The 22,883-nt window shown below is 36.1% G+C and overlaps 1 protein-coding gene and 1 pseudogene across 3 annotated transcripts in view; one reads left to right on the top strand and one right to left on the bottom strand.

Moving 5' to 3' along the window:
• SENP5 (SUMO specific peptidase 5) overlaps positions 1-22,883 on the top strand; it is a 41,317-nt gene that overhangs the window by 13,235 nt on the left and 5,199 nt on the right. Inside the window, exons 3-8 of one of the 2 annotated variants that reach the window (XM_082654288.1) lie at positions 7,790-7,895; positions 8,059-8,197; positions 8,463-8,510; positions 10,436-10,513; positions 19,489-19,626; positions 22,280-22,363. In XM_082654288.1, coding sequence (XP_082510414.1) covers positions 7,790-7,895; positions 8,059-8,197; positions 8,463-8,510; positions 10,436-10,513; positions 19,489-19,626; positions 22,280-22,363 — 593 coding nt within the window. The remainder of the gene's footprint in view (positions 1-7,789; positions 7,896-8,058; positions 8,198-8,462; positions 8,511-10,435; positions 10,514-19,488; positions 19,627-22,279; positions 22,364-22,883) is intronic. The other variant, XM_082654289.1, reaches the window with a different exon arrangement.
• On the bottom strand, positions 142-501 carry LOC309822908 (short transmembrane mitochondrial protein 1-like; annotated as a pseudogene). Its single transcript has one exon. The product of its transcript is annotated as a short transmembrane mitochondrial protein 1-like (transcript).

The following is a 22,883-nucleotide window of genomic DNA, read 5'->3' as shown; positions in this document are numbered from 1 at the left end:
ATCAGCATTATTTATATCTCATCAGCTATACAAAACTCATCATTTTTTCTTTCGGAAAAAAAACGGTAGTAGAAATCCCAAAGAATAAGGGAGAAACTACTAGTTAAAGGTCATGTTTACTAATCTAGCACCATAATTCCATTCTCAGGACCTCCCAAGTGGCTGGAAGGAGGAAGGGAAGAAGTGAGGATGTTGGAAAAGTAAGGGTTGTTCTTAACTTGTGGCCCCATTTGTGGTGTAAGGCAATGCAGGGTCTAGCAAAGAAGAAAATTGCTGAGGCTGGAGATGAAAACAAAAGCTTTTGGTTCAGATCGTAAAGGAGGCCCTCAAGAACAGTAGAATCAGTTTATCCAGGAGGCAGTGCTAGAGTCGGCCTCATGAACTAGGGGGTTTCTTCTTGGCGTCCACGTCCTTTTTAATTTCTTCAAGTATGTCGTAGTTCTGAGCCAGATACATTCCCACCACATTGCCAAGAGTAAATCCAAGCAGGAACTGGAGCATAGTGTCGGCAAGGAGGGCTCGAAGGGCGGCTGCAGCTCCTTGGGCCGTCTGAGCCTGCCTCCCCTGGCCTAGTTTTAAAGATGTTAAATTAAATTTTGGTAAAAGCCCTCAGTACCCTGACTTCGTGTATGACATTTTTGCTTAACAGAGAATTTCAGTTCTTACATAGTAAAATTTATTTGTCTTTACATTATGGCTTCAAGTTTTTACATAGTGCTTTAAAGTCGTCTTGTCAAAATCTACCCCATGAAGTCATTTGGTATAAACACTTCTGGAAGATAATATGGCAGTATCAGTCTTTGACCCATTCCCCTTCTTGCAATTTAGCCAAGATATAAAAGAGTACAAATATATTTGTACAGGGACATTACTTATAGTATTGTCTTGGTAGTAAAACACTGAGGACAACCAAAGCAAGTGTTTTTATGGACCTATAAATTACAGCATATCCAGGCAGTATACTATGAAGCTATTAAAGAATAAATTCGAAAAGTGAAAAAAGCAAGTTGCAAAACAGAAGGAGGCCATTTTGTTAAAAGATACATGTGCACATAACGAGTACATGTATATATGTGTACACATGCATTTGTATAGGATATATCTGGACAGATATATCAAATTGTTATAAATGGCTTTTTCTGGGGAGTTAGGAGAGTTACTTCTTGGTGGTTTAAACAATTCTGAACACTTTGCTTTTTCAACCATTAAGTATGTATGAAAAACTTTTCCTCACAAAATGACAAAGTACAGAGTCCTAGAAAATCTTTCAAAAAAAATTCTGTTGTTTATGCTGTCCTAGAATGAAGACAAATTTCCCTACTATGAGGTTAGCAGAACCATGATTCATAAATCTGAAAAAGTTAGCATTTACCCACAAATACCAATTAACTTACAAATATATATGTAGCACTTCCAAAACAGTTGATAAATTGACTGTGTCCTATAGTAAAACTGTAGCATAACGTGAAGACAAGAATTTTTTACAGAATTCACATTTAGTGATCTGTAATGTAGTTATTTTAATAGGCTAAAAGAGAAAAGTCATGGTATCTCAGCAAGTACTGAAAGCCTGATAATAAAGCTTAGCTTCCTTTGTGTTTAAATCTCTTTGAAAACTAGGAATAAAGAAAACTTCCTTCACTTAGTAAAGAATATCTGTCAGAAACCAATAGTAGATTTACGAGGATGAAGTAAGCCCATGGAATCTCTTCTTCCTCCTACCAAACCCATAGAAATTATGAAAAATATATTTAAAACATATGTATCTGTATACTCAAAAACAAAGAGAGTTTTGGTAGATCAAAAACTGAGAAACTAACAAGGCATAAAGTAGAGGGGAGATCCAGAGGGGAGCCCCAGTGACAGAAGGAAGATTAGTGCAGGAAAATGGTGCAACACTGAGGGTGTACCATTTCTGGAGATGGTGGAGGTGGAGAGGAAAGGGGAGACCCATGGTAAAAGACCGAGTAGTTGGAAAATCTCCACAAAAGCATCTCTCCCTGCCTGTGCCATATATCAGCAAGGAGGATATCTGCTATCAAGCTGAAATTTCTCCCCCCACCCCAATTTTATTGAGATATAATTGACATATAACACTGAAATTCTAAGAATAGGAGATTGGTGTGGAGAGGCAGGACATTCCCCTCTACTCCTGTCCCATTACTTATAATGCCTGGCAAGAATGAAGAACAACCCTTTCCAGAAGAACTGTTTTGGGGGTTCTTAGCATCCCCACATTGAAAATAGTTCAAGGCAGAGCAAAAGCTACTGCCCATCACAGCCTTCCCTCCACCCGCAAGTTATTCGAGTAGAGATGAGCCTGTAATCTATCACCAAACATCTGGAGAAAGCCAACACGATGGAAGAGACAAATTGAACTAAACTCGAGTAATCAGGATTAATAGAGCAATCAGAATAGGAATCAGTATAGGACAATCAGCATGGTATATGCTCCCTTAATTGACTTTGTAGTGTTAGCCAATATTCTGTGGTGTCCTGAATGCTGGCTCTTCTCTAATATAACTGCACATTATGCTCATTTTGTATTTATATATTTAATAAGAGCCCATTGTACTTATCAAAATTTACTTTTGTGTTTCATATTTTTATCAAATATTGCATAAACTGATGCAGTATTTGTTCAGAAAGTTACTCTCTTCAAAACCAAGTTGAATACTTTGCAACAACAGTAGTGTTATGTTTGTACAAGACAACTTTAAAAAATTTCAGGGAGGGTAGGAAAGTCTAGGATTCTGTACTCAGCTGTTTTGGAAGGAAAAGAAATAGATTCCTGTATCACAATATGTTCCAGGTGGATTGAAAAGTTAACTAATTAGAAACAAATACAGATAAACAAAAACTTGTACACAAATATTCATAGCATCATTATTCATAGTAGCCAAAAAGTGGAAAAAACTTAAATATCCATCAACTGATGAATAGATGAATAAAATTTTGGTATATCTATACAATGGAATATTATTCTGCCATAAAAAGGAATGATATATTTCAGTTTGGGTGAACCTTGAAAACATGCTAAGTGAAAGAAGTCAGACACAAAAGGCTACATACCATATGATTCTGTCGTTTTGAAATGTTCAGAGTAGGCAAATACATAGAGATAAAAAGTAGATTAATGGTTGCCAGGGGGTGGGGAGGGGGGGAATAAGGAGTAATTGCTAATACATACAAAGTTTTTTTGTGGAGTGATGCAGATGTTCTGGAATTATGTAATGGTAATGGTTGTACAACTCTGAATATATAAAAACCCACTGAATTGTAGACTTTTAAGAGGATGAATTATGGTATGTGAATCATAGCTTAAGCTGTTAAAAAAAACACAAGACCATTTTTATAATCTCATATTGATAAGACATTTTAAAGCATGATAGGAAACTCAGAAGCAATAAAAGTATACCAATTTGACTCCATAAGCATTAAAATCTCGTAAATACAGATAACCAAATTCATAAGTGAAAATCTGCAAGTTTTAATGTCCTTTGACCCAGAAATTTGAAAATGTTTTTAGTTTTTAATTTTTGGCTTGCAGGGTCATAGTTCCCTGACTAGGGATCGAACTCTTGCCCTTGACAGTGAAAGCATGGAATCCTAACCACTGGACCGCCAGGGAGTTCCCTCAGAAATTTGAATTTTAGCAAGTGTGTTCTAAGGAAACACTAGAACAAGGATATATTGAGGGTTTTAATTGTAACATTATTTAGAGAGCTAAAAATTAACAAATGGCCATCAGCACGGAATTGGTTAAAATATGCCAGATCAATTTAATGGACCACTAGATTGTTTTGAATTGACTTAGGGAAAAAAAATCCATGTATTGAATATAAAAAAGCAGCTTCCAGAAGAGTGAGTAGAGTTTGCTACTTACATGTTTAAGACATACATGTTCATTAGGGCATAAAAGTTCTAAAGGAATTATGGGGTGGCTGCCACTTTATTTTAAAATGTTTATGGTCATGTATTGATACTAGCATAAATACTTAAAGCTTGTTCCCATTTCAAGTTTGTAAAAATATTCAGCCCTATTTTCTAGACTATTAATGTGTTATTTTTACATGTAGGTGTTTGGAAAAAACTAAAGATGGCTTCCTACATTTTTTTTTTTTTTTTTTTTTGCGGTACGCGGGCCTCTCACTGTTGTGGCCTCCCCGTTGCGGAGCACAGGCTCCGGACGCGCAGGCTCAGTGGCCATGGCTCATGGGCCCAGGCGCTCTGTGGCATATGGGATCTTCCTGGACCAGGGCACGAACCTGTGTCCCTTGCGTCGGCAGGCGGACTCTCAACCACTGCGCCACCAGGGAAGCCCGGATTCCTACATTCTTTACACCAAAATGAATTTCAACTGTGAACAAAAGATTTACTTGGTAGTTCTAATACTATTTATTGATTAATTCATCTTTTCCCCATGATTATGAGATGCTGCCTGCCATTCTGATTCCTATCTGGTTGGTTTCTCTGTTTCTGTGATAGCACTATTCTGCTTCAATCACTGTTATTTGGTTTTATAATTTGATGGGATTAGGCCCTCCTTCTCCTCTTCTCTTTTGCCCCTATTCACCTCTCCTCCTTAATCTTTTTCAAAAATTTCTAAGAATTTCTCACATTTTTGTCCCAAGATGAATTTGGATTTGGTTTTTCAATTAAACCAATGAACAAACAGTGGCTTTTGATTGGTATTGCATTACATTAATAGACTAATTTAGGGGAAATTGCATTCATTTTAATATGGAGTTTTCCTGTCTAAAAACCAAAGAATTACTCCATTTATTGATCTGTGTCCCTTACTAGAATTTGGTAGTGCTTTTCACTTGTTTAATAAGTTTAATAAACTTAAGCACATTCCTTAAGTTTATTCTTAGATATTTTGTGCCTTTCTTATTTTTGATGGGACCTTTCTGACATGTGTATTGTATCTTGTTGGAGAACCAAGTGGTTGCATTTCATATGTGCACAACACAATGAACCCCTTCCACTTTCAGGGTGGGATGTGATCCAAGTGACCCATATCAGTTGTTGCAAGAAAAAGCTGTCTAACACAGTTGGTTTAACATGATGAGTAATTTAACTTCTAAAAAACACCTCAGTTTTTGTTTTTCACATTATTACCTTTTGTACTTACAAGATGGAATATAATTTGAACTCCAATTTTTCATGGTTTTGTTTTTTCCTAATATTTTATCCTTTGCTTCTAGGTCATACTAAAATTTTAGTACTTCTGGAATAAAAGAAATTGTATATTCCAAATGCATTTTCCTTGTTGGTTCATTGGTTTGGTGAAAACAAGTGGATAAATAGTGAATTTAACTCTCATTTTATTTTAATTTTTTGGCTGAGCCCTGCAGCAAGTGGGATCTAGTTCCCCAACCAGGGATAGAACCACTGCCCCCTGCAGTGGAAGCGTGGAATCCTAACTATTGGACCTCCAGGGAATTCTGTAACTCTCATTTTAAGAAGTCTGTTTTTTAGGTTACTCTTGGCCCATGGGTATTAGAAGGGAAAGGTAAAATGAAGAACTAAGTTGTTTTGTAGAGAAGAGATAATAGATATTTCCTGCATTGGAGGTGGCACAGCATAGACGTTAACGGCTCAGTTTCTGTTGTCACATAACCTACAGTCAGAACCTGATTTCTGCCATATGCTAGTTAAGGGTCCTTGGGGAAGTTATTTAACCTCCTTAAGCCGCCTGTCTCCATTTTTAAAGTAGGGATACTGTCTAACACATAGGATAGTTATAAGGATGAAACGAGGTATGCTAGTGCTTGGCTTATGAGTGCTTTTTTTTTTTAAATTATGTATTTATTTTTGGCTGCATTGGGTCTTCGTTGATGTGCACGGGTTTTCTCTAGTTGAGGAGAGCAGGGGCTACTCTGTTGCAGTGCGCAGTCTTCTCATTGCAGTGGCTTCTCTTGTTGTGGAGCACAGGCTCTAGGCACGCCGGCTTCAGTATGAGCGCATTTTAACTGTTGTTTACTTCTGGTCCTAGTGAGATAATGGTGTGTGCATCAGTGAGACATTGTCATTAGGGTTGTCCTTGAAGATCCAGGTAGGGCTTTTCTACTGCATTACCAATCCATGTTTATCATCTGAAAGTGAAAACAAAAATACGGATAAGAGGAAAAAAACATAACAACTTAAACATAATAACTTAAAATCCCCCAAACACTGCCGTTCGGAAATAACATTGTTAACATAACAAGGACACCTCTTGTTACAAGTTTGGAATTGGGTCCATATTCGATTGGTAGAAGAGATTGCTTTCTTATTTGAAGAGTCTCAATTAAGGTTGCTGGGCCTAAAGTTTAATTTTTTGTTATTAGGGGCGATATTTTTGTATAAAATTTGTTCCTTAAATTCAGTTTCTCAAATGTTGGGAATCCTTATCTTCTGTTTGGGTCCATTCTCCCATGTAGACACAAGACTATGCTTAGACAACTGTAAGATATGATATAGTAAACACTATCGGCAAACATAGGCCGAATGGATTCCTAGTGTAGAAGCCCCAAGTCATCATCTCCTACTCTGACTAAACTGGAACATGAGACTCCCTTTGTCTTCTGTATGCCTAAAGCCTAGACCAGGAGCAGACATAAGCAAGCAACTCTTTCCTGCTTACTGTACTCTTAAGCCTTTCAAGTTGGGAGCTACTCTGGTGGGAGACTAACAGGAGGAAAATAGGTTTTTCACACATTTGTCTGCTCCTCCCCCATACAAAACACTCCATTTCCAGGACAGTTACTGTGTTGTGATCATTTCTGTCCATTTTATATAGATACTTAGCAGAGGCCATTCTTGAAGTTAGAAAGGGGGCTGGGTAAAATAAGTGGCTAACAGTCCTCATTTTTTCCATCTTAACTCGGTGGACTTAACTGTCAGACCGATGCTTAGCCAGACTGTTGTTCTCCCCACTGCCCACTCAGTGGATAGCCTAAGTCATATCTCCACTTCTGTGAGCCTCTAAGCCTTCCCTCAGCTTCTTTGTAGTTACTTAGAAATAATGGCCTGGTTTTATTTCCTAGCGTATTTTTAGGTATATTTCTTCATTGGATCCTCTTGGAAACCATTAAAATGCATATACCTATTACTTAAGTTGACGTAAAGACTAGCCTGTATCCTGGTCAAGAAGTCATTCTTTAATTCTGTTTCCTCTTTTAAAACATGCCTCACCAGCTGTTACCCAGTTAAGCTCACTTCATAGGGTTTAGCTCACCTCGTAGGGTTATGCAGTATCATGAGTATTAAAATAACTATCAAATTGTATATTAAAAATGCCTTAGTATATGTCCCTTGTTATGAGATGTGAAATTTCACACCTTTATCAAATAATAAATACAATGACAGTGATCTCAACAATTCTAATTGTGATTTTAAAAAAGATAATTTCTTCAGTTACTAAATGTGATAGACACATTTAACTAGGTGATTAAACCCTTTAGGTTTTACCTTTGGGAGATAGGATTCTTCTCCAAGGTGAAGATACTGAAAAATGTCAGTCTTTAGTTTCAGCTATCCATTTTCTAACAATGCATCAGTAGCTTAAAAATCCAATGTGAAATGATGCCTTAGAGCATTTCTCTCTAGATTGGAATGGTGAGGGCCTGATCCATTTAATTTTTTTTTACAAAGTATAACTTTTAAAAGATTTCTTTTTATAATGCATTTAGTAATGTAGGTTAAATGTATGTTAAGTGTTGTGTGTAAGTTAAGTAATGGGACGGTGACTTTGCTGAAAATGCCTTTTCCATCTTAAATTTTCTTTCTTCCTTTATTTAAGGATTCCTAGATGAGGTTATGAAGAAGTATGGCAGTTTGGTCCCACTCAGTGAAAAAGATGTCCTTGGAAGATTAAAAGATGTCTTTAATGAAGACTTTTCTAATAGGTTTGTCAATGATGCTTAAGTTAAGCCGTTGAAAAGAAAATTATTGGCTTATATGACTTTTCTCTTGATTTTAAAAAAAAAGGATACTTAGCAATAAACTGAGTTGAACTTTTGTTTCGTGTTTTTTTTTTTTTTACTTTTTCTTTCAAAATATTTGTTTCAGAAAACCTTTTATCAATAGGGAGATAACAAACTATCGGGCCAGACATCAAAAATGCAACTTCCGCATCTTCTACAATAAGCACATGCTGGATATGGATGATCTGGCAACCCTGGATGGTCAGAATTGGCTGAATGACCAGGTTAGTGTATTGTATATTCTCAGCATGGAAGTTGCAGAGGATGTTGGACAATAAAATGTAATTAATAACCTCTAGGTTGGCCTCACAATTATCTTTTGGAATCAAGGATTCTTTATTCCTTACTGAAGTGACTCATTCACTAACCCAGTACAGTATTGGAAAGGTTTGATTACTGTTAGCAGTAGCAATATGTTATTCATTCTGAGTGGATGTTCTGAATTGCATAGGGTTATTAGTAAGCTGGTTTTATGTTGACTTTTTATAGGTCATTAATATGTACGGTGAGCTGATAATGGATGCAGTCCCAGACAAAGTAAGTGAAAACTTTCTCTTTAGGAGAAAGAATCCTTGTGTATTAAAGGAAGAAGCTTTTTTTTTTTAACTTTATGTAATTATTGGATATTTCTTAGATTTTTTAAAAGGAGATTTTTGTCTTGATATGTGCTAGGATTGCGCATAAGGTCTGTAAAATCATTTCAGCATAAGAAAGTCATGATGCCAGTATTTTCCTGCTTATTTATTTCAGAATGGGTGTGTTTTTTGATATCTTGAAGAGGCTTTTTTTTTTCTTTAGTGGGTAGATGCACAAGAAGGACTATTTGCTTTGAATTTTTAAATTTAACTTTAAAAAACTTTAACTTAATGTATTACTCCCTTTAAAAATGTAGTAAAGTAGTATTCATCTTCACTTTTCCTTGGATTAATCTTTGATACTCAGTTTAAATACAAACTAACCCCCCTTAAACTCTAAAATTCCCTCAAGAGCTTAGTTACTATTTTTTAAAATTTAATATATTAAATTTTCTTTCTGAGTACTCACATTGCCTGATGGGGAGGCTTTAATTTCAAGCAAAACCTTTCCAAGTACTTTATAAACTTTTATAAATCTAATAATTTAAACAGGTAAATATAATGAATCTCAGATTCCAACACTTTATTAATAAAGACAAAAATGTCATAACTTTCCACTTAAAATCAAAAATCTGTTATACATTTTAAATTGGTATCATGAAGCTAATCTGTCAGATTCTCTATTTTGTCAAATTCTCTTAATCATCAGAAATCTAAACATACACCTGTATGTTTAGATTTAAACACCAGATGATTTTTAACATAAAAGTATTAATTTCAAGAGTATAATTTCCCTTCATTACCACTACATTTAATTCTAAACCTTCATTGGATGAAAAGGACACTTAACCAAGGCCGTGGTTCTCAAAGTATAGTCCCCAAACCAGCAGCATCAGCATCACCTGGGAATTTACTAGGAATGCAGAGTTTTGGATCCAACCGACACCTGCTAAATCAGAAACTGGAGGTGGAGCTCAGCAGTCTGTGTTTTAACAAGCCCTGCAGATTCTGAAGGACTCAAAGTTTGAGGATTACTGTCTAGAGATAGCTACTACAAGCCTTTTTTATTAATATCTTAAACTGTGTGATTCTCAAAACGAATGTGCATCAGAATCCTCAGAAACCAGATTGCTGAGCCCTGCCCTCATAGTTTCTGTTTTAGTAGGACTGGAGTGGGGCCTGAGAATTTCCCTTTTAACAAGTTCCCAGGTGATGCTGATACTGCTGGTCTGATGACCACACCCTGAGAACCTCAGCACTAAGGGAACAGTTTTATCATCTCAAGTGAGTCAAAGTTAGAGTGAACACTTTAAGACTGTAGTATGTTTACCATATCAGGTGAGCTCATACTCGTTTATAAGCCAGAATTTTGAAAAAGCCAAGGATGCAGGACATGATGCTACATACGACTAGGGTAATTTTTTCAGTGCTAGAAATGATCATGCTAAAGCCTTTTTATAGTTGTTATGACTATAGGAGTCTCCAAATCCACATCCTTCAGATGGGGTTAGTTTTGTACTCCACATCCCTTGAGTTCAAAGTAATTGTTACCTGATTCTTTCATAGCCTGTTTCAACTTTATCACCTGATTTGACGAGATTTATCAGGTTGCTTCTTTACTTGATTGGATTCAGGTAATTTATTTACTGCCCCATTCCAGTTCTGACTATAGACCAACCACATCTGTGAGGTCATCCTAATGAAAATTTGAAACAGTCTTCTTTGAACTGGTTAATGTATGTTTTGGTCATTATTTTTAAGAAGAAACTTTTCCTCATTTTTTGGTCCATCTTACATTCAGGGATTTTAAAATTTCCATTTTCTTGTGAAGTTAAGTCTTGGCACAGCTTAATATAACCTGAGTGCTTGTATTTGATGTCTTTCTAGGTTCACTTCTTCAACAGCTTTTTTCATAGACAGCTGGTAACCAAAGGATATAATGGAGTAAAAAGATGGACTAAAAAGGTATTCTCTTTATTTCTTTTTTTTTAATTTCTTTTTTATTCTAAATTTGAAATGCAGATGATAAGCCACTTTGAGTGGAAGGATAACTTTATTGCCAATTATGATGTTAATTAGAAACAGGCTTTTCAGTGTAAGTTTTTTATTGTTTCTTTTGAATGCTTTTTATTTTTTTATCATCATCATTTGATTATGTTTAGTTTTTAATTTTATTTATTTTTATAGATCTTTATTGGAGTATAATTGCTTCACAATACTGTGTTAGTTTCTGTTGTACAACAAAGTGAATCAGCCATATGCATACATATATCCCCATATCCCCTCCCTCTTGAGCCTCCCTCCTACCCTCCGTATCCCACCCCCTAGGTCATCGCAAAGGAATCTTTTTGCTTGAAAGACAAGACACTAGTAAAATTCTTGAGTCTATCCAGTTCATTGGAATCTGCTATAACAGAAAGCACTGGATTGGAAGTTCATGGTTCTGACATTGCTATTAGCTTGCTGTACAACTTAGATAAGACACTTAATTTGGGCTTCAGATTGCTTATTTATAAAACAAAATGATAAATTAGAGCAATCCCTAAGGTACTTTCCAACCTTAATTTCTCTCAGTATTCATTGACTGTCAGAAACATTATTTTAAAAGCCTATTTATATACTATTTTTGATATTTTGAAATTACCAACAAGTTCAAAATTCACAGTCATAGGTCTAGAGATACTGCAACTTTTCACTTTTTATACTGGATGGGCTAGAGAAGTTAGGAGTAAGTCTTGTCTTACGTAGTTGTGGGTGGAAATAATTTTTTGCAAAGTACAAACACCTGATTGAACATTGCTATATAGGTAATATGTTCAAGGCATCATCAGTAGTGGCAAGATAAACTATATGTGGTTGAAGAATGCACATCTGGGGAAATAGATATAATGAACTCAGGATTCAGACCTGGGTTCAGATCCTTTTTTTTTTTTTTTTTCACACACACACACACACACACACACACACACACACTGTATTTTATTTTTACAAGAGATAAATAGACACCAAGCATTGTAAATGGATGACCACAACAAAAGCAACAGTGATTGCAATTACCAAACACGAAACACACTCATACTATGTCATAATATTGACATTCAGTCCAGTAATCCTCCACTGTAACAGCTCCTTTACTTTGCAGTGAAAATTGATTTGTATATTTTTTTGCCCCTGAGTCCTTTGGGACTTTTTTTTTTTTTTTTTTTTTTGCGGTACGCGGGCCTCTCACTTCTGTGGCCTCTCCCGTTGCGGAGCACAGGCTCCGGACACGCAGGCTCAGCGGCCATGGCTCATGGGCCCAGCCGCTCCGCGGCATGTGGGATCTTCCCAAACCGGGGCACGAACCCATGTCTCCTGCATCGGCAGGTGGACTCTCAACCACTGCGCCACCAGGGAAGCCCGGGACTTTTTTTTTTTATTCAAACAAAGTCACAAAAATTATAATCATCCTCATCAGTTCACTCAGTCCCATGTAATTAATTTTTTTTTATCTTGATCTTTTGTTAGCAGTTTTATGAGTTCATCAGTTTTCCATTAGAGTTCTGAAAATGCTTATTCATTCAGTTCAGCAGTATAGTCAGTGACCAGAAACCTGTACTTGTCAGAGTCTTTTCCATGAATTCCTTGAAGATGAAAGAAACCCTTTTATAGGAGCATATTTGCAAAAGCAGCAGAGTACACCCAGAACTGTCTGTAAATGACAGAAGAGTTAAAAATGACCATGGTTAAAGATTTGATGAAAGTTCATAATAATGCAATTGACAAGGAAATTTAGTTATTTCTGAGATATACATTTTAAAGTAATAACTAGAATTATGACTTACAACATTATACTGGAACATATAAGATTTTTGGGGTTCAGATCCTGGTTCAGCCACTTAACTGGTTGTAAGACCTTGGGTGAATTACTTAATTCCTTTAATCTTTAGTTTCATCATCTATAAAATAGGAATATCAGTTTTATTTATCTTGTGAGGATTAAATGAGATAATGCATGTAAACCACTAAGCACATGATAAACACACATTAAGTGGTCATCATTTTTATATTGTGATGGTAGAAGCATGGGAGAAGACTAGTGTAGCTGGAATGCAGAGCAAAGAAGAGAGTGACATAAAGTGGATCTGATGCAGAGATCAGGGTCTTGAGGTCTGTGTTTTGAATTTTATCCTAAATGCGTAAGAATCTGTTGAAGGGTTGTAGGTGACGACATCCAATTTGTAGTCTACTCTAGTGGCACTGAAGAAGATGGACAAGTGTGGGAGCAAAGTTGATGTGGGTAGAACAGGAGGCCACTGCAGATTGATGATACTTTAAATTAGAATGGTAGAGATGGAAGATGTACACAAATATGAGTGTGACCTAGGGAGTAAAATAACAGAACTTGGTGATGAGTAGGTTATGGGAATGAAGGAGAAGGAAGTGTGAAAGATGACTTCTGAGTATGTGGCTTGTGCCACTGGATGGGCTGTGGTGGTGTTTATATTAGAAAAATTGAGGACAACTAATTAGTAGGGGATTGGTCAAATTAAAACTGTACATACATATAATAGGATGCCACTTAACCAGGAAAAGTTACATAGCTGAGGAAAGATGATCATATGTAGTATGGATTAGAGAAAGGTTAGACAGGTATACCTTGGAGATATTGTAGGTTTGGTTCCAGACCACCACAATAAAGTGAGTATTGCAATAAAGTGAGTCACTGGATTTTTTGGTTTCCCAGTGCGTATAAAAGTTATGTTTACACTATATTGTAGTCCCTTATGTTTGCAATAGCATTATGTCTAAAAAATAATGTGCATACCTTAATTAAAAATACTTTTTTGCTAAAAAAATGCTAACCATCCCCTTAGCCTTCAGTGAGTTGTAGCAGTAATATCAAAGATCATTAATCACAGATAACCATAACAAATAAAATAATAATAAAACAATTTGAAATATTGCAAGAATTACCAAAATGTGACACAGAGACATGAAGTAAACAAATGTTGTTGGAAAAGTGGTGCCAATAGACTATCTATGCAGGGTTGCCATAAACCTTTATAAAAAATGCAATATCTGCAAAGTACAGTAAAACAAGGTATGCCTTGTAAATAGCATGGAAAAATATATACTCATGGAAGAATTCCTGAATAATAAACAACATGAGAATGAAGGAATAAAGTAAAGTATAAATATGTGAGTCATTTCATTAAATAGAATAAATTAAATTGTTCCATCCTCTGGACCCTCTCAGATTGGGTTAAATCAGAAAATCCAGCTATATGCTGTGTATGAGGAGTAAACATAAAATAATATGAAAAAGAAAGCTTGAAAGTAAAGTGACAGGTAAAGAGGTACTAGGCAAATGCAAACCAAAAGAAAGGAGTGGCAAGCAAAAAGGAGGAATAGCAGTATTAACAGCAGATGAGGTAGAATTTAAGGTGAAAAGTACACTGTATGATAAAACTTCAATACATAGGAGATATAACAATGATTACAAAAGCTAGGAGACCTTGGTAAATAGTGATAATGGGAGACCTCTTTCATAGTTGGACAAATCTAGTAGATAAAAAATAAGATCATAAATAAAAAATAATACAACCAGTGCTTTTGGTTTAATAGATATATACTAGATCTTTATACCCCTCAAAAAGAGAATATACATTTATTCCTATATCTAAGGAACATTTGTAAAAAATTGACCATGTACTTGGCCACAAAGAAAATTATTACACTATTCCTTAATCACAGTTCAGTTAAATTAAAAATAAATATTAAAAGATGACTAAAAAAACGTAATTAAAAAATTGCACTAGATATAAACCCTTGGTATGACCCCTGGGTCTAAAAGAAAATAAAAAATGAAATTATATACAAACTGTCTAGAAAAGGATAGAAAGGGGAACACATCTTACCAACCACTATGGAACATAATGAAAGCTGTTTTGAGGAAAAAATAATGGCCATAAATGCATTATTATTAAAGAAAAAATGAAAGAAGAATTAAGTACTCACTAAATTAGACTACATTAAGATAAATTACAGAACGACCAAGGATTTGAATGCAACAAGACAGTGAAACAGTGGAAGTACAAAGGAAATCCATAGCAGAACTTTAAAAAAATAATCTCAGAGTAGCAAAGTCCATTCTGTGTACAACTTAAAGCTCAGATGACGTTAAAAAAAAAAAAAAAAAAAAAGAATTACCTAAAAGGACAAACAGTAAACTGGGAAAAAATATTTGCAATTCAAATCACAGAACTAATTTTTTAAATATATAAAGTGCTTCTACATATCAATAAGAAAAAGACCTCACCAACTCAATATAAAAATGGGTGAATGATAAGAATGAAAAGTTTTGGGACTTCCCTGGTGGCGCAGTGATTAAGAAACCACCTGCCAATGCAGGGGACACAGGTTCGATCCCTGGTCCAGGAAGATCCCACATGCTGCGGGGCAGCTATGCCCATGTGCGACAACTACGGAGCTTGCGCTCTAGAGCCCGCAAGCCACAACTACTGAGCCCACATGCTGCAGTTATTGAAGCCTGCGTGCCTAGAACCCGTGCTACTCAACAAGAGAAGCCACTGCAGTGAGAAGCCCGCACACTGCAATGAAGAGTAGCCCCTGCTCGCCGCAACTAGAGAAAGCCCGCGTGCAGCAATGAAGACCCAACACAGCCAAAAATAGATAAATTAATTTTTTTAAAAAATGAAAAGTTTTTTAGTAAAGAAGTGCTTATTATTGAGTTCTGGTTGTAAGTCCTTTGTCAGATCTATACTTTTTTACTGCTTTCTCTCAGTCTGTGGCTTTTATACTTATTCCTTAAACAAGTGTTTTGTTTTGTTTTTTTTGGCCACACCGTGAGGCATTTGGGATCTTAGTTCCCTGACCAGGGATTGAACCAGTGCCCCTTGCATTGGGAGTGTGGAGTCTTAACCACTGGACCGCCAGGGAAGTCCCTAAACATGTGTTTTGATGAATGGAGGTTTTTATTTTGATGCAATCTAATTTACCATACTTTTTTCTTTTATAGTTCTGCTTTCTGTATCCAGTCTAAAAAATACTTGCCTCATATGTTTTCTTCTAACAGCTTTATAGTTTTAGGTTTTACATTTACATCTCTGATACATCTTAGTTTTTGTGTAAGATACAAAGTAGGGGTCAAGTTTCTTTTTTTTTTTTTCCCCTCCATTGGCATTTCCTGAAAAGGCTTCTCTTTCCCACTTTAATTGCTTTGGCATCTTTGTAGAAAGTCAGTGGACAACATATGTATGGGTCTGTTTCTGGACTTTATGTTTTCTTGCATCGATATCTTTGTTTTTATGCTAATACCACACTGTCTTGATCACTTTATCTTCACAGTTTGTCTTAAAATCAGTGTAAGTGTCCAGCTTTAGCCTTCTTTTTCCAGATTGCTTTGGCAATTCTAGGTCCTTTTGCATTTTCATATAAATTTTAGAATCATTTTGTCAATCTCTACTTTTAAAAAACTTGCTGGATTATGATTGGGATTGTGTTTAATCTGTATGTTCATTTGGGTAGAATGGACATCTTAACGGTATTAAGTCTTCTAGCCCATGACATGGTATATTTTCCATTTATTTGAGTCTTTAATTTTTCTCAGCAGTATTTTATAAATCTTAGTGTACAGTCTTGCATGTATTTATTTATTTATTTACGTGGTTGCGCTGGGTCTTAGTTGCAGCAGGCGGGATCCTTAGTTGTGGCTCACCAGCTCCTTTAGTTGCAGCACATGTGCTCCTCAGTTGCAACTTGCAGGCTCCTTAGTTGCAGCCGCTGGGCTCCTTAATTGTGGCATGTGAGCTCTTATTTTTTTTAATGTATCCCTAAGTGTTTCATATTGATGAAACTGCTAAAAACAGAATTTTTAAAACGTTATCTTCCAGTTGTTTGCAGTTAGTATATAGAAATACAATTGATTTCTGTAAATTGACCTTGTATCCTGTGACTTGTCAGACTCACTGGTTTTAGGAGCTTTTTTGTAGATTCTGTGAGAATTTCATAGAAAGTCATGTCTGTAAGTAATGACTGTTTTATTTTTTCCTTTCCAAATCGTATGCCATCTTTTTCTTGCTTTATTGCACTGGCTAGGACTTCTAGTACGTTGTTGAATAAAAGTAATGAGAGAGGACACCTTTGCCTTGTTCCTAATCTTAGGAGGAAAGCATTCAGTTTTTCACTACTGTTTATGATGTCAGTTGTAGGTTTTTTGTAGACGCTCTTTACCAGGTTAAGGAAATTCCCTCCTATTCTTAGTTTGCTGAGAGCTTTTAATCATAGATGGATGTTGAGTTTTATCAGATGCTTTTCCCTATATCTAAGGAGATGATCCTGTCTTTTCTCATCTTTATTCCTTTAATGGGACCCAAACTGAAGGAGCAGCACCTAATCTTCAGACATGTCAGTCTCAGGGCCACATGATGGCTCTTGAAGTTTCAGCTTGGTCATGAGATAAATTCATTTCTCTTTACAGTGAATCATATGACTACATTTTTCCCGCTGGAAGGGGCAGTGAAGCCACATGGTAATAGGTAGTTCTGTATAATCCTTACAGGGAGGACACCAAGTAATTGAGATCAGTAATACAATTGACCACACACATCATTCTTTTTTTTTTTTTTTTTGTCCCTCCTGCTGTAGCATATTCTTATTTTAGCATTTATTTCATCATTTTGAACTATATTTTCTACAATTTTAAAGTACTTTATATATTTGAAGCTCTTTTCATCTCCAAATCAAGGCATTATATTTCATTTTTTCCTGTAGTTTTTGGCAATATACAACTTGTTACTGTTTCAGATATTTTTTTCTTAGCAATTTAAGTACTAACTTTGAATTAGATAAGTTCCCACTACTAGCTCTCCACTTTATTATGCAAATGAGAAACCAACTTTTTTAATACCTACAGAGAGGGCATAGTTCAGTGAGAAAGATTTTTGTAAACAATGCGTTTTGAAAGTTCATCTTCTAATTCTACCTTATTAGCATGCCAAGCCCATGAGCCTCTCCCAGCTCTTTGCCATCTAGAGTAGATAACCCCCCATTTCTCCTGAAGCTAAATCCTCTGATAACTAGAGGGCTTTGTGCCTACCTTCTTGTTCATACACTAGTCTCAATACACACTCCACCTGACAAGTGAAATCTTTAACCTACACATGTTGAAGAAATGTGCTCCAAACTCAGTCTTGTTTAGACATTATCTCTCAATCCAAGAAAGCCTGTTAACAACCAGACTCTTCATCATCACATCCTCTATTTTTCTATCTTAGTCACTCCACACACATCATTCTTAATTACATATATGTAATAAGGTTGTGTGTGCGTGTGTGTGAACATTAATATATTAAAAAGAAGAAAAAGATCTGGAAAGACAAACTGAAATATATCTTTTATCTGTATTTCGCAATTTTTATTTTAAAATTGATTTATAATTAAGAAAAAAGTTTCTTTTTGAGAAAAATGTAAATTTGGTCTCATTTAATGCTGTATTTTAAATACGATTTCTTGTTTTAGATACTCAGAATTTTTGAGCTGGAAAGGACCAATTGTATGTCCTATTTAGTATTTCCTGTCCACCTCACCTCTCAGGTTTATGGATACAGAAACTGAAAAGCAGAAGTGGTTTGTTACAAGGTCATGTAGACTGGTAGAAGATTCTTCTTGAACAGGACATTATCTGAATATCAGAAAGCAAAGAACGCTTGAGAAATAGTTTCTAAGAATCTAGTTTAAAGTAGCCCTATAGGGACTTCCCTGGTGGCGCAGTGGTTGAGAACCCACCTGCCAGTGCAGGGGACACGGGTTCGATCCATGATCCAGGAAGGTCTCACATGCCGCAGAGCAACTAAGCCCATGCGCCACAACTACTGAGCCTGTGCTCTAGAGCCTGTGAGCCACAACTACTGAGCCCTCATGCTACAACTACTGAAGCCCTTGTGCCTAGAGCCTGTGCTCCGCAACAAGAAAAGCCATGGCAATGAGAAGCATGTGCACCGCAACGAAGACCCAACGCAGCCAAAAATAAAATAAAATAAGTAATTAAAGAAGAAAATAGCCCTGTAATTGTTTTAACCCAGGGAATCACTAAAATACAAAAAATGCCTGAGAAAAATCCATTCACTCTTTTACAAATGTTTATTGAGTACCTACTACTTTATCATCCAGTCCACAACTGGGATTTTGAGTGGTACAGTGAATGTTTCTAGATTTTTAAGTGATATGTATTACGATATGAAGGGTGAGTGAGGATGTAAAGGACATGAAGAATTATCAAGGCTCTTTTTCTCAATTTCGACATCTGAGAGATTTGAGATAGTGATAATAACAGCTAAGATTTATTGGCTACATATAATTTGCTAAGCACACTTTTGTGCATTTTACATTTATTGTCACTCTCAACAACTTCATAAGGTGGGTACTATTGTTATCTGTATTTTATAATTGAGGAAATCAAGGCACAGAGAAGCTATGAAAATTGCCAAAGTCATCTGGCCAATAAGTGGCAGAGCTACAATTTGAACTTGACCAGACTTAACTTCAGAGCCTGTGATCATATTGCAAGGCTATGTTGTTTTCTAATACCACAATTCCTTCCTAAATAAGAATTGATTCTAGGTCAAATATGTATATAAGAAAATAAGTTAGGCTTAAAAATAAGGGGCTAAGTCATTTTAGGTAGTTAATAAACACAGGTTTAGCAGGTTAAATGGAAAACAGTGCTTTCTGTTATCTTCAATTTTCTTGTTGTGTGTTTTAGCTTACTAGTTACAAACATGGGCTTTAGACTAAGATCTGGGTTCAGATTCTGGCTTCACCACTTCCTAGTTTTATGACCTTGGACAGGTCAAAGGTCAGTAAATGGAAGCTGCTGTTTGTTGTTGGTTTGGAAAGCCTGTGGTGATGGCTACATTTCTTTTTCTTTTCTTGATCAGGTGGATTTGTTTAAAAAGAGTCTTCTGTTGATTCCTATTCACCTGGAAGTCCACTGGTCTCTCATTACTGTGACACTCTCTAATCGAATTATTTCATTTTATGATTCCCAAGGCATTCATTTTAAGTTTTGTGTAGAGGTAAGTTAATATACTGCCCCCTGCTTTTTTTCCCCATTTATTTTGTGATTGACCAGATGGTATCTCAGCTCTAGGATAGAACAACAGAAGTCAGTACCACAGATGATCATTTTCTGTCATGTCATGTCAAAAATGTTGGCAGAGAAAAGGACAAGAGGAATCTCCAGGTGGGAAGAGGTAGCTGTCCACGATCTGGATCCCTCTCTGACATACACGACCTGTTTTGGATTTCATCAGATTTTTTTCTGTCTTTCCCTTAAAACTACATTTTGAATGTGGATAGAAATCATTTTCCTTGGTTTCTCTTAGAGCTAAAATTGGCTTGTATCTTCAAAATAACTTCTGTAGAGTGTATTATAGCCAAGAGAATCAGCTGGCAAAATATTAGAGTTCAGTTAATAAGAGTTCAATAAGATGGTGGGATACAAAGCAAGAAAAATCAGTTTGTTTCCTGATTATCCCGCACAGTTAGAAAATGTAAATGAAAACAGAAAGATTCCATTTTCAAAAGTAGCAAAGACATGAATTACCCAGGAATATACCCTAACAAAAAATGGGGACATTCTTTGAGATGAAGACTCTAAAGTATTTAAAGGAAATCTGAATAGATGGGAAGACAGGCATACTCAGTATCGGAAGGAGATTAATTCTCCCTAAACTAATATAAACTAATTTCTGTCCTAATCAGTTTCCCAGGAGGATTTTGAATGAAACCTGATAAGCTCATCCTAGAATTCATATTGCAAAATTCATGTGCATGAACAGCTAAAATAGTTTTGAAGTAGATCAAAACTGAACAAAGGAATATTTGGTCTACTAGATGTCAAACCATATCACAAAGTTTTGAAAATTAAAGCTATTTTAATTATATTGGTTTAGGAATAGACAAGTGGATTGGTGGAACAGCATAGAGAATCTAGAAGTAGCTCATGTATATGTGGGAACTTAGTATATAATAAAGTTGGGGACGGACAGGCTATTCGATATATGCCATTGGGAAAATTAGCTCTCTATTTGGAAAAGTAAAATACAGGTTCTGTTTCATACTATTTATAAGAACAAATTCCAGATGGAATAATGACCTAAATATAAAACACAAAGAGTGTAGAAGGTCTTATACAGAACCAAAAAAAGCAAAAGACCTAAAGGAACAGATTGATAAATTTGACCATGTCATCATTTAAAACTTCTGTCTGTCATAAAGTTAAAAGGGATAGATTTGGAGAAAATGTTTGTGACATAGATAATAGTCACTATCCAGAATATAAAAAGAACTACAAATGAATAAGAAAAAGAAGGATCTAATAGAAAGGGACAAAGGATAAAATAAGTGATTTTTAGGAAAAATGCAAATAGCCATTAAACACATGGAGAGATGCTCAGCCTCACCAGAAATATGGGAAATGCAAATTAAAACTACCTCAGGGTTCCATTTTTTGCCTATTATGTTAGGAAAAGTTTGATGTTACTAAAGTGGGTGTAAGAAACAGGCACTCTCAATTTCTGGTGGAGTGTATAAATTGATACAGCCCCTTGGGGAACAATCGCAATTCTAAGTGCCTTATAAATTAAAAAGACACATATCATATTACATACCAGTTCTGTTTCTTGGTATATACTACATAAAAATACTTGCATATGCACACAAGAATGGGGCATACACCAGGATGTTCATTGCAGCATTACTGATAATAGTGAAAAGTCAAAACAACCTAAATTTAGCTCTACTAACAGAATAGCTAAATACATACATACACTGTAGTATATTCACAACATTAAACTGACCATAGCAGTTAAAAAGAATATAGTAGATCTTTGTGTCCTAACGTGGAAAGATCTCCAAGACATACTGAGTTTGGAAAAGCAAGTTGCAGAATGATACTATATATGGAAAGAAAATACGAATATGCAGATACGTGTATGTGTGTATGTATGTATGTATGTATATACAGACACATATTTGTATTTCTACATGTACATACATACTTCTGCTCCACCTTCAGGGGGTTAATTTAATTCATGTAACCTCTGACTTCACCCTTAGAAAAGATAGGCAGAGAAAGATACACAAAGAGGTGGAGGGCATAAGGGAAAATTAGGAACTTCAGTAGGCTTCATCTTGGTAGAGAATTCAGCAGTGGACTTGACTGTATTTAGTATCCAGGATGGGTTTTAAGTATCACTTTCTAGAAGCTGAATGATACTTTTACCTGCAGCCCTCAAAAACATGGAGTATATCTAAGGCTAGAATGTTTAAATTTCATTTATTAATTATTTCTGCCATGGGTTCCTTCCCTTTGTTGGGCATTGGCAGTAATTAAGGCTTTCTTTTTGTTTTGCCAGTATTTATTTAAGTTTCAAATTCAGCAAGTTGACTTACTCCTGGAAAAGGCTGACCATCTCATAAAAAGATCTAATTAAAGCATATACCAGTGTCCACAGTCTAAGTGCATACAGTACAGAAGGTCTGAGTCCTTCACTCTATAAATTGAAAAAGGTCTGAAATCAAGTTCCAGCTTTAAACTCTTTAATGCATACTCTGCCCAGTGGTGGGGCCACAGCCTCCTCCTTTGCTTCTGTCTGCTGCGGGCAGGTTCCATTTTTCACCAACTGATGGAACACAGCATCTGTGTTGTGGTTTCTTTTTAACCAGAATATAAGAAAGTATTTGCTGACTGAAGCCAGAGAAAAAAATAGACCTGAATTTCTTCAGGGTTGGCAGACTGCTGTTACCAAGGTAAGTAAGTGATAAAAATGAAAACCCAGGCATGTCAAGGGGCTGGAATTGTCTAAGGGGTGGGTGTCTTTAAAAGCACATGAGGACTGATCATGAAGATACCAATAGAGAGCCTAGAGGCTGCAGGGAGGCAGCTCAGAGTAAACCTCAGTTCAGTATTCATCACCTGGCTGCCCAATTTCCCACTGCCTGCTGGGGCAAATAAATTCAGTCATTTCATCCTGGGGGCAGCTGCTGCTGATATAGTTGCTCTGTTGAAAAAAAGGAAAAAAAAATTTTTTTGGTGGCACCTGCCTCTTGCCTCATGGCTCTTATTTCCAGATGACTCATGTAGACCCAGAGAAATACTGACATGACTATTTGCATTCACTAAGGGAGCAAGTGTACTGGGCTGCTTTCCAGGCATTTGGGGAAGACAAGTGGCCTGAGTGCTTCAGTCTGAACAGTCTAGAAGCAGCACTGTGTTTGGCCATAGACATAAAAGCTGTATGCGGGGCAGAGTGAGCAGGCCTAGCCTTTT

The sequence above is a fragment of the Grampus griseus genome (genome assembly GCF_964374135.1).
Source record: "Grampus griseus genome assembly, chromosome: 5".
Classification (NCBI taxonomy): domain Eukaryota; kingdom Metazoa; phylum Chordata; class Mammalia; order Artiodactyla; family Delphinidae; genus Grampus; species Grampus griseus.
Note: the sequence above shows the minus strand (reverse complement) of the source record. Positions and strands in the feature narration are given on the sequence as shown.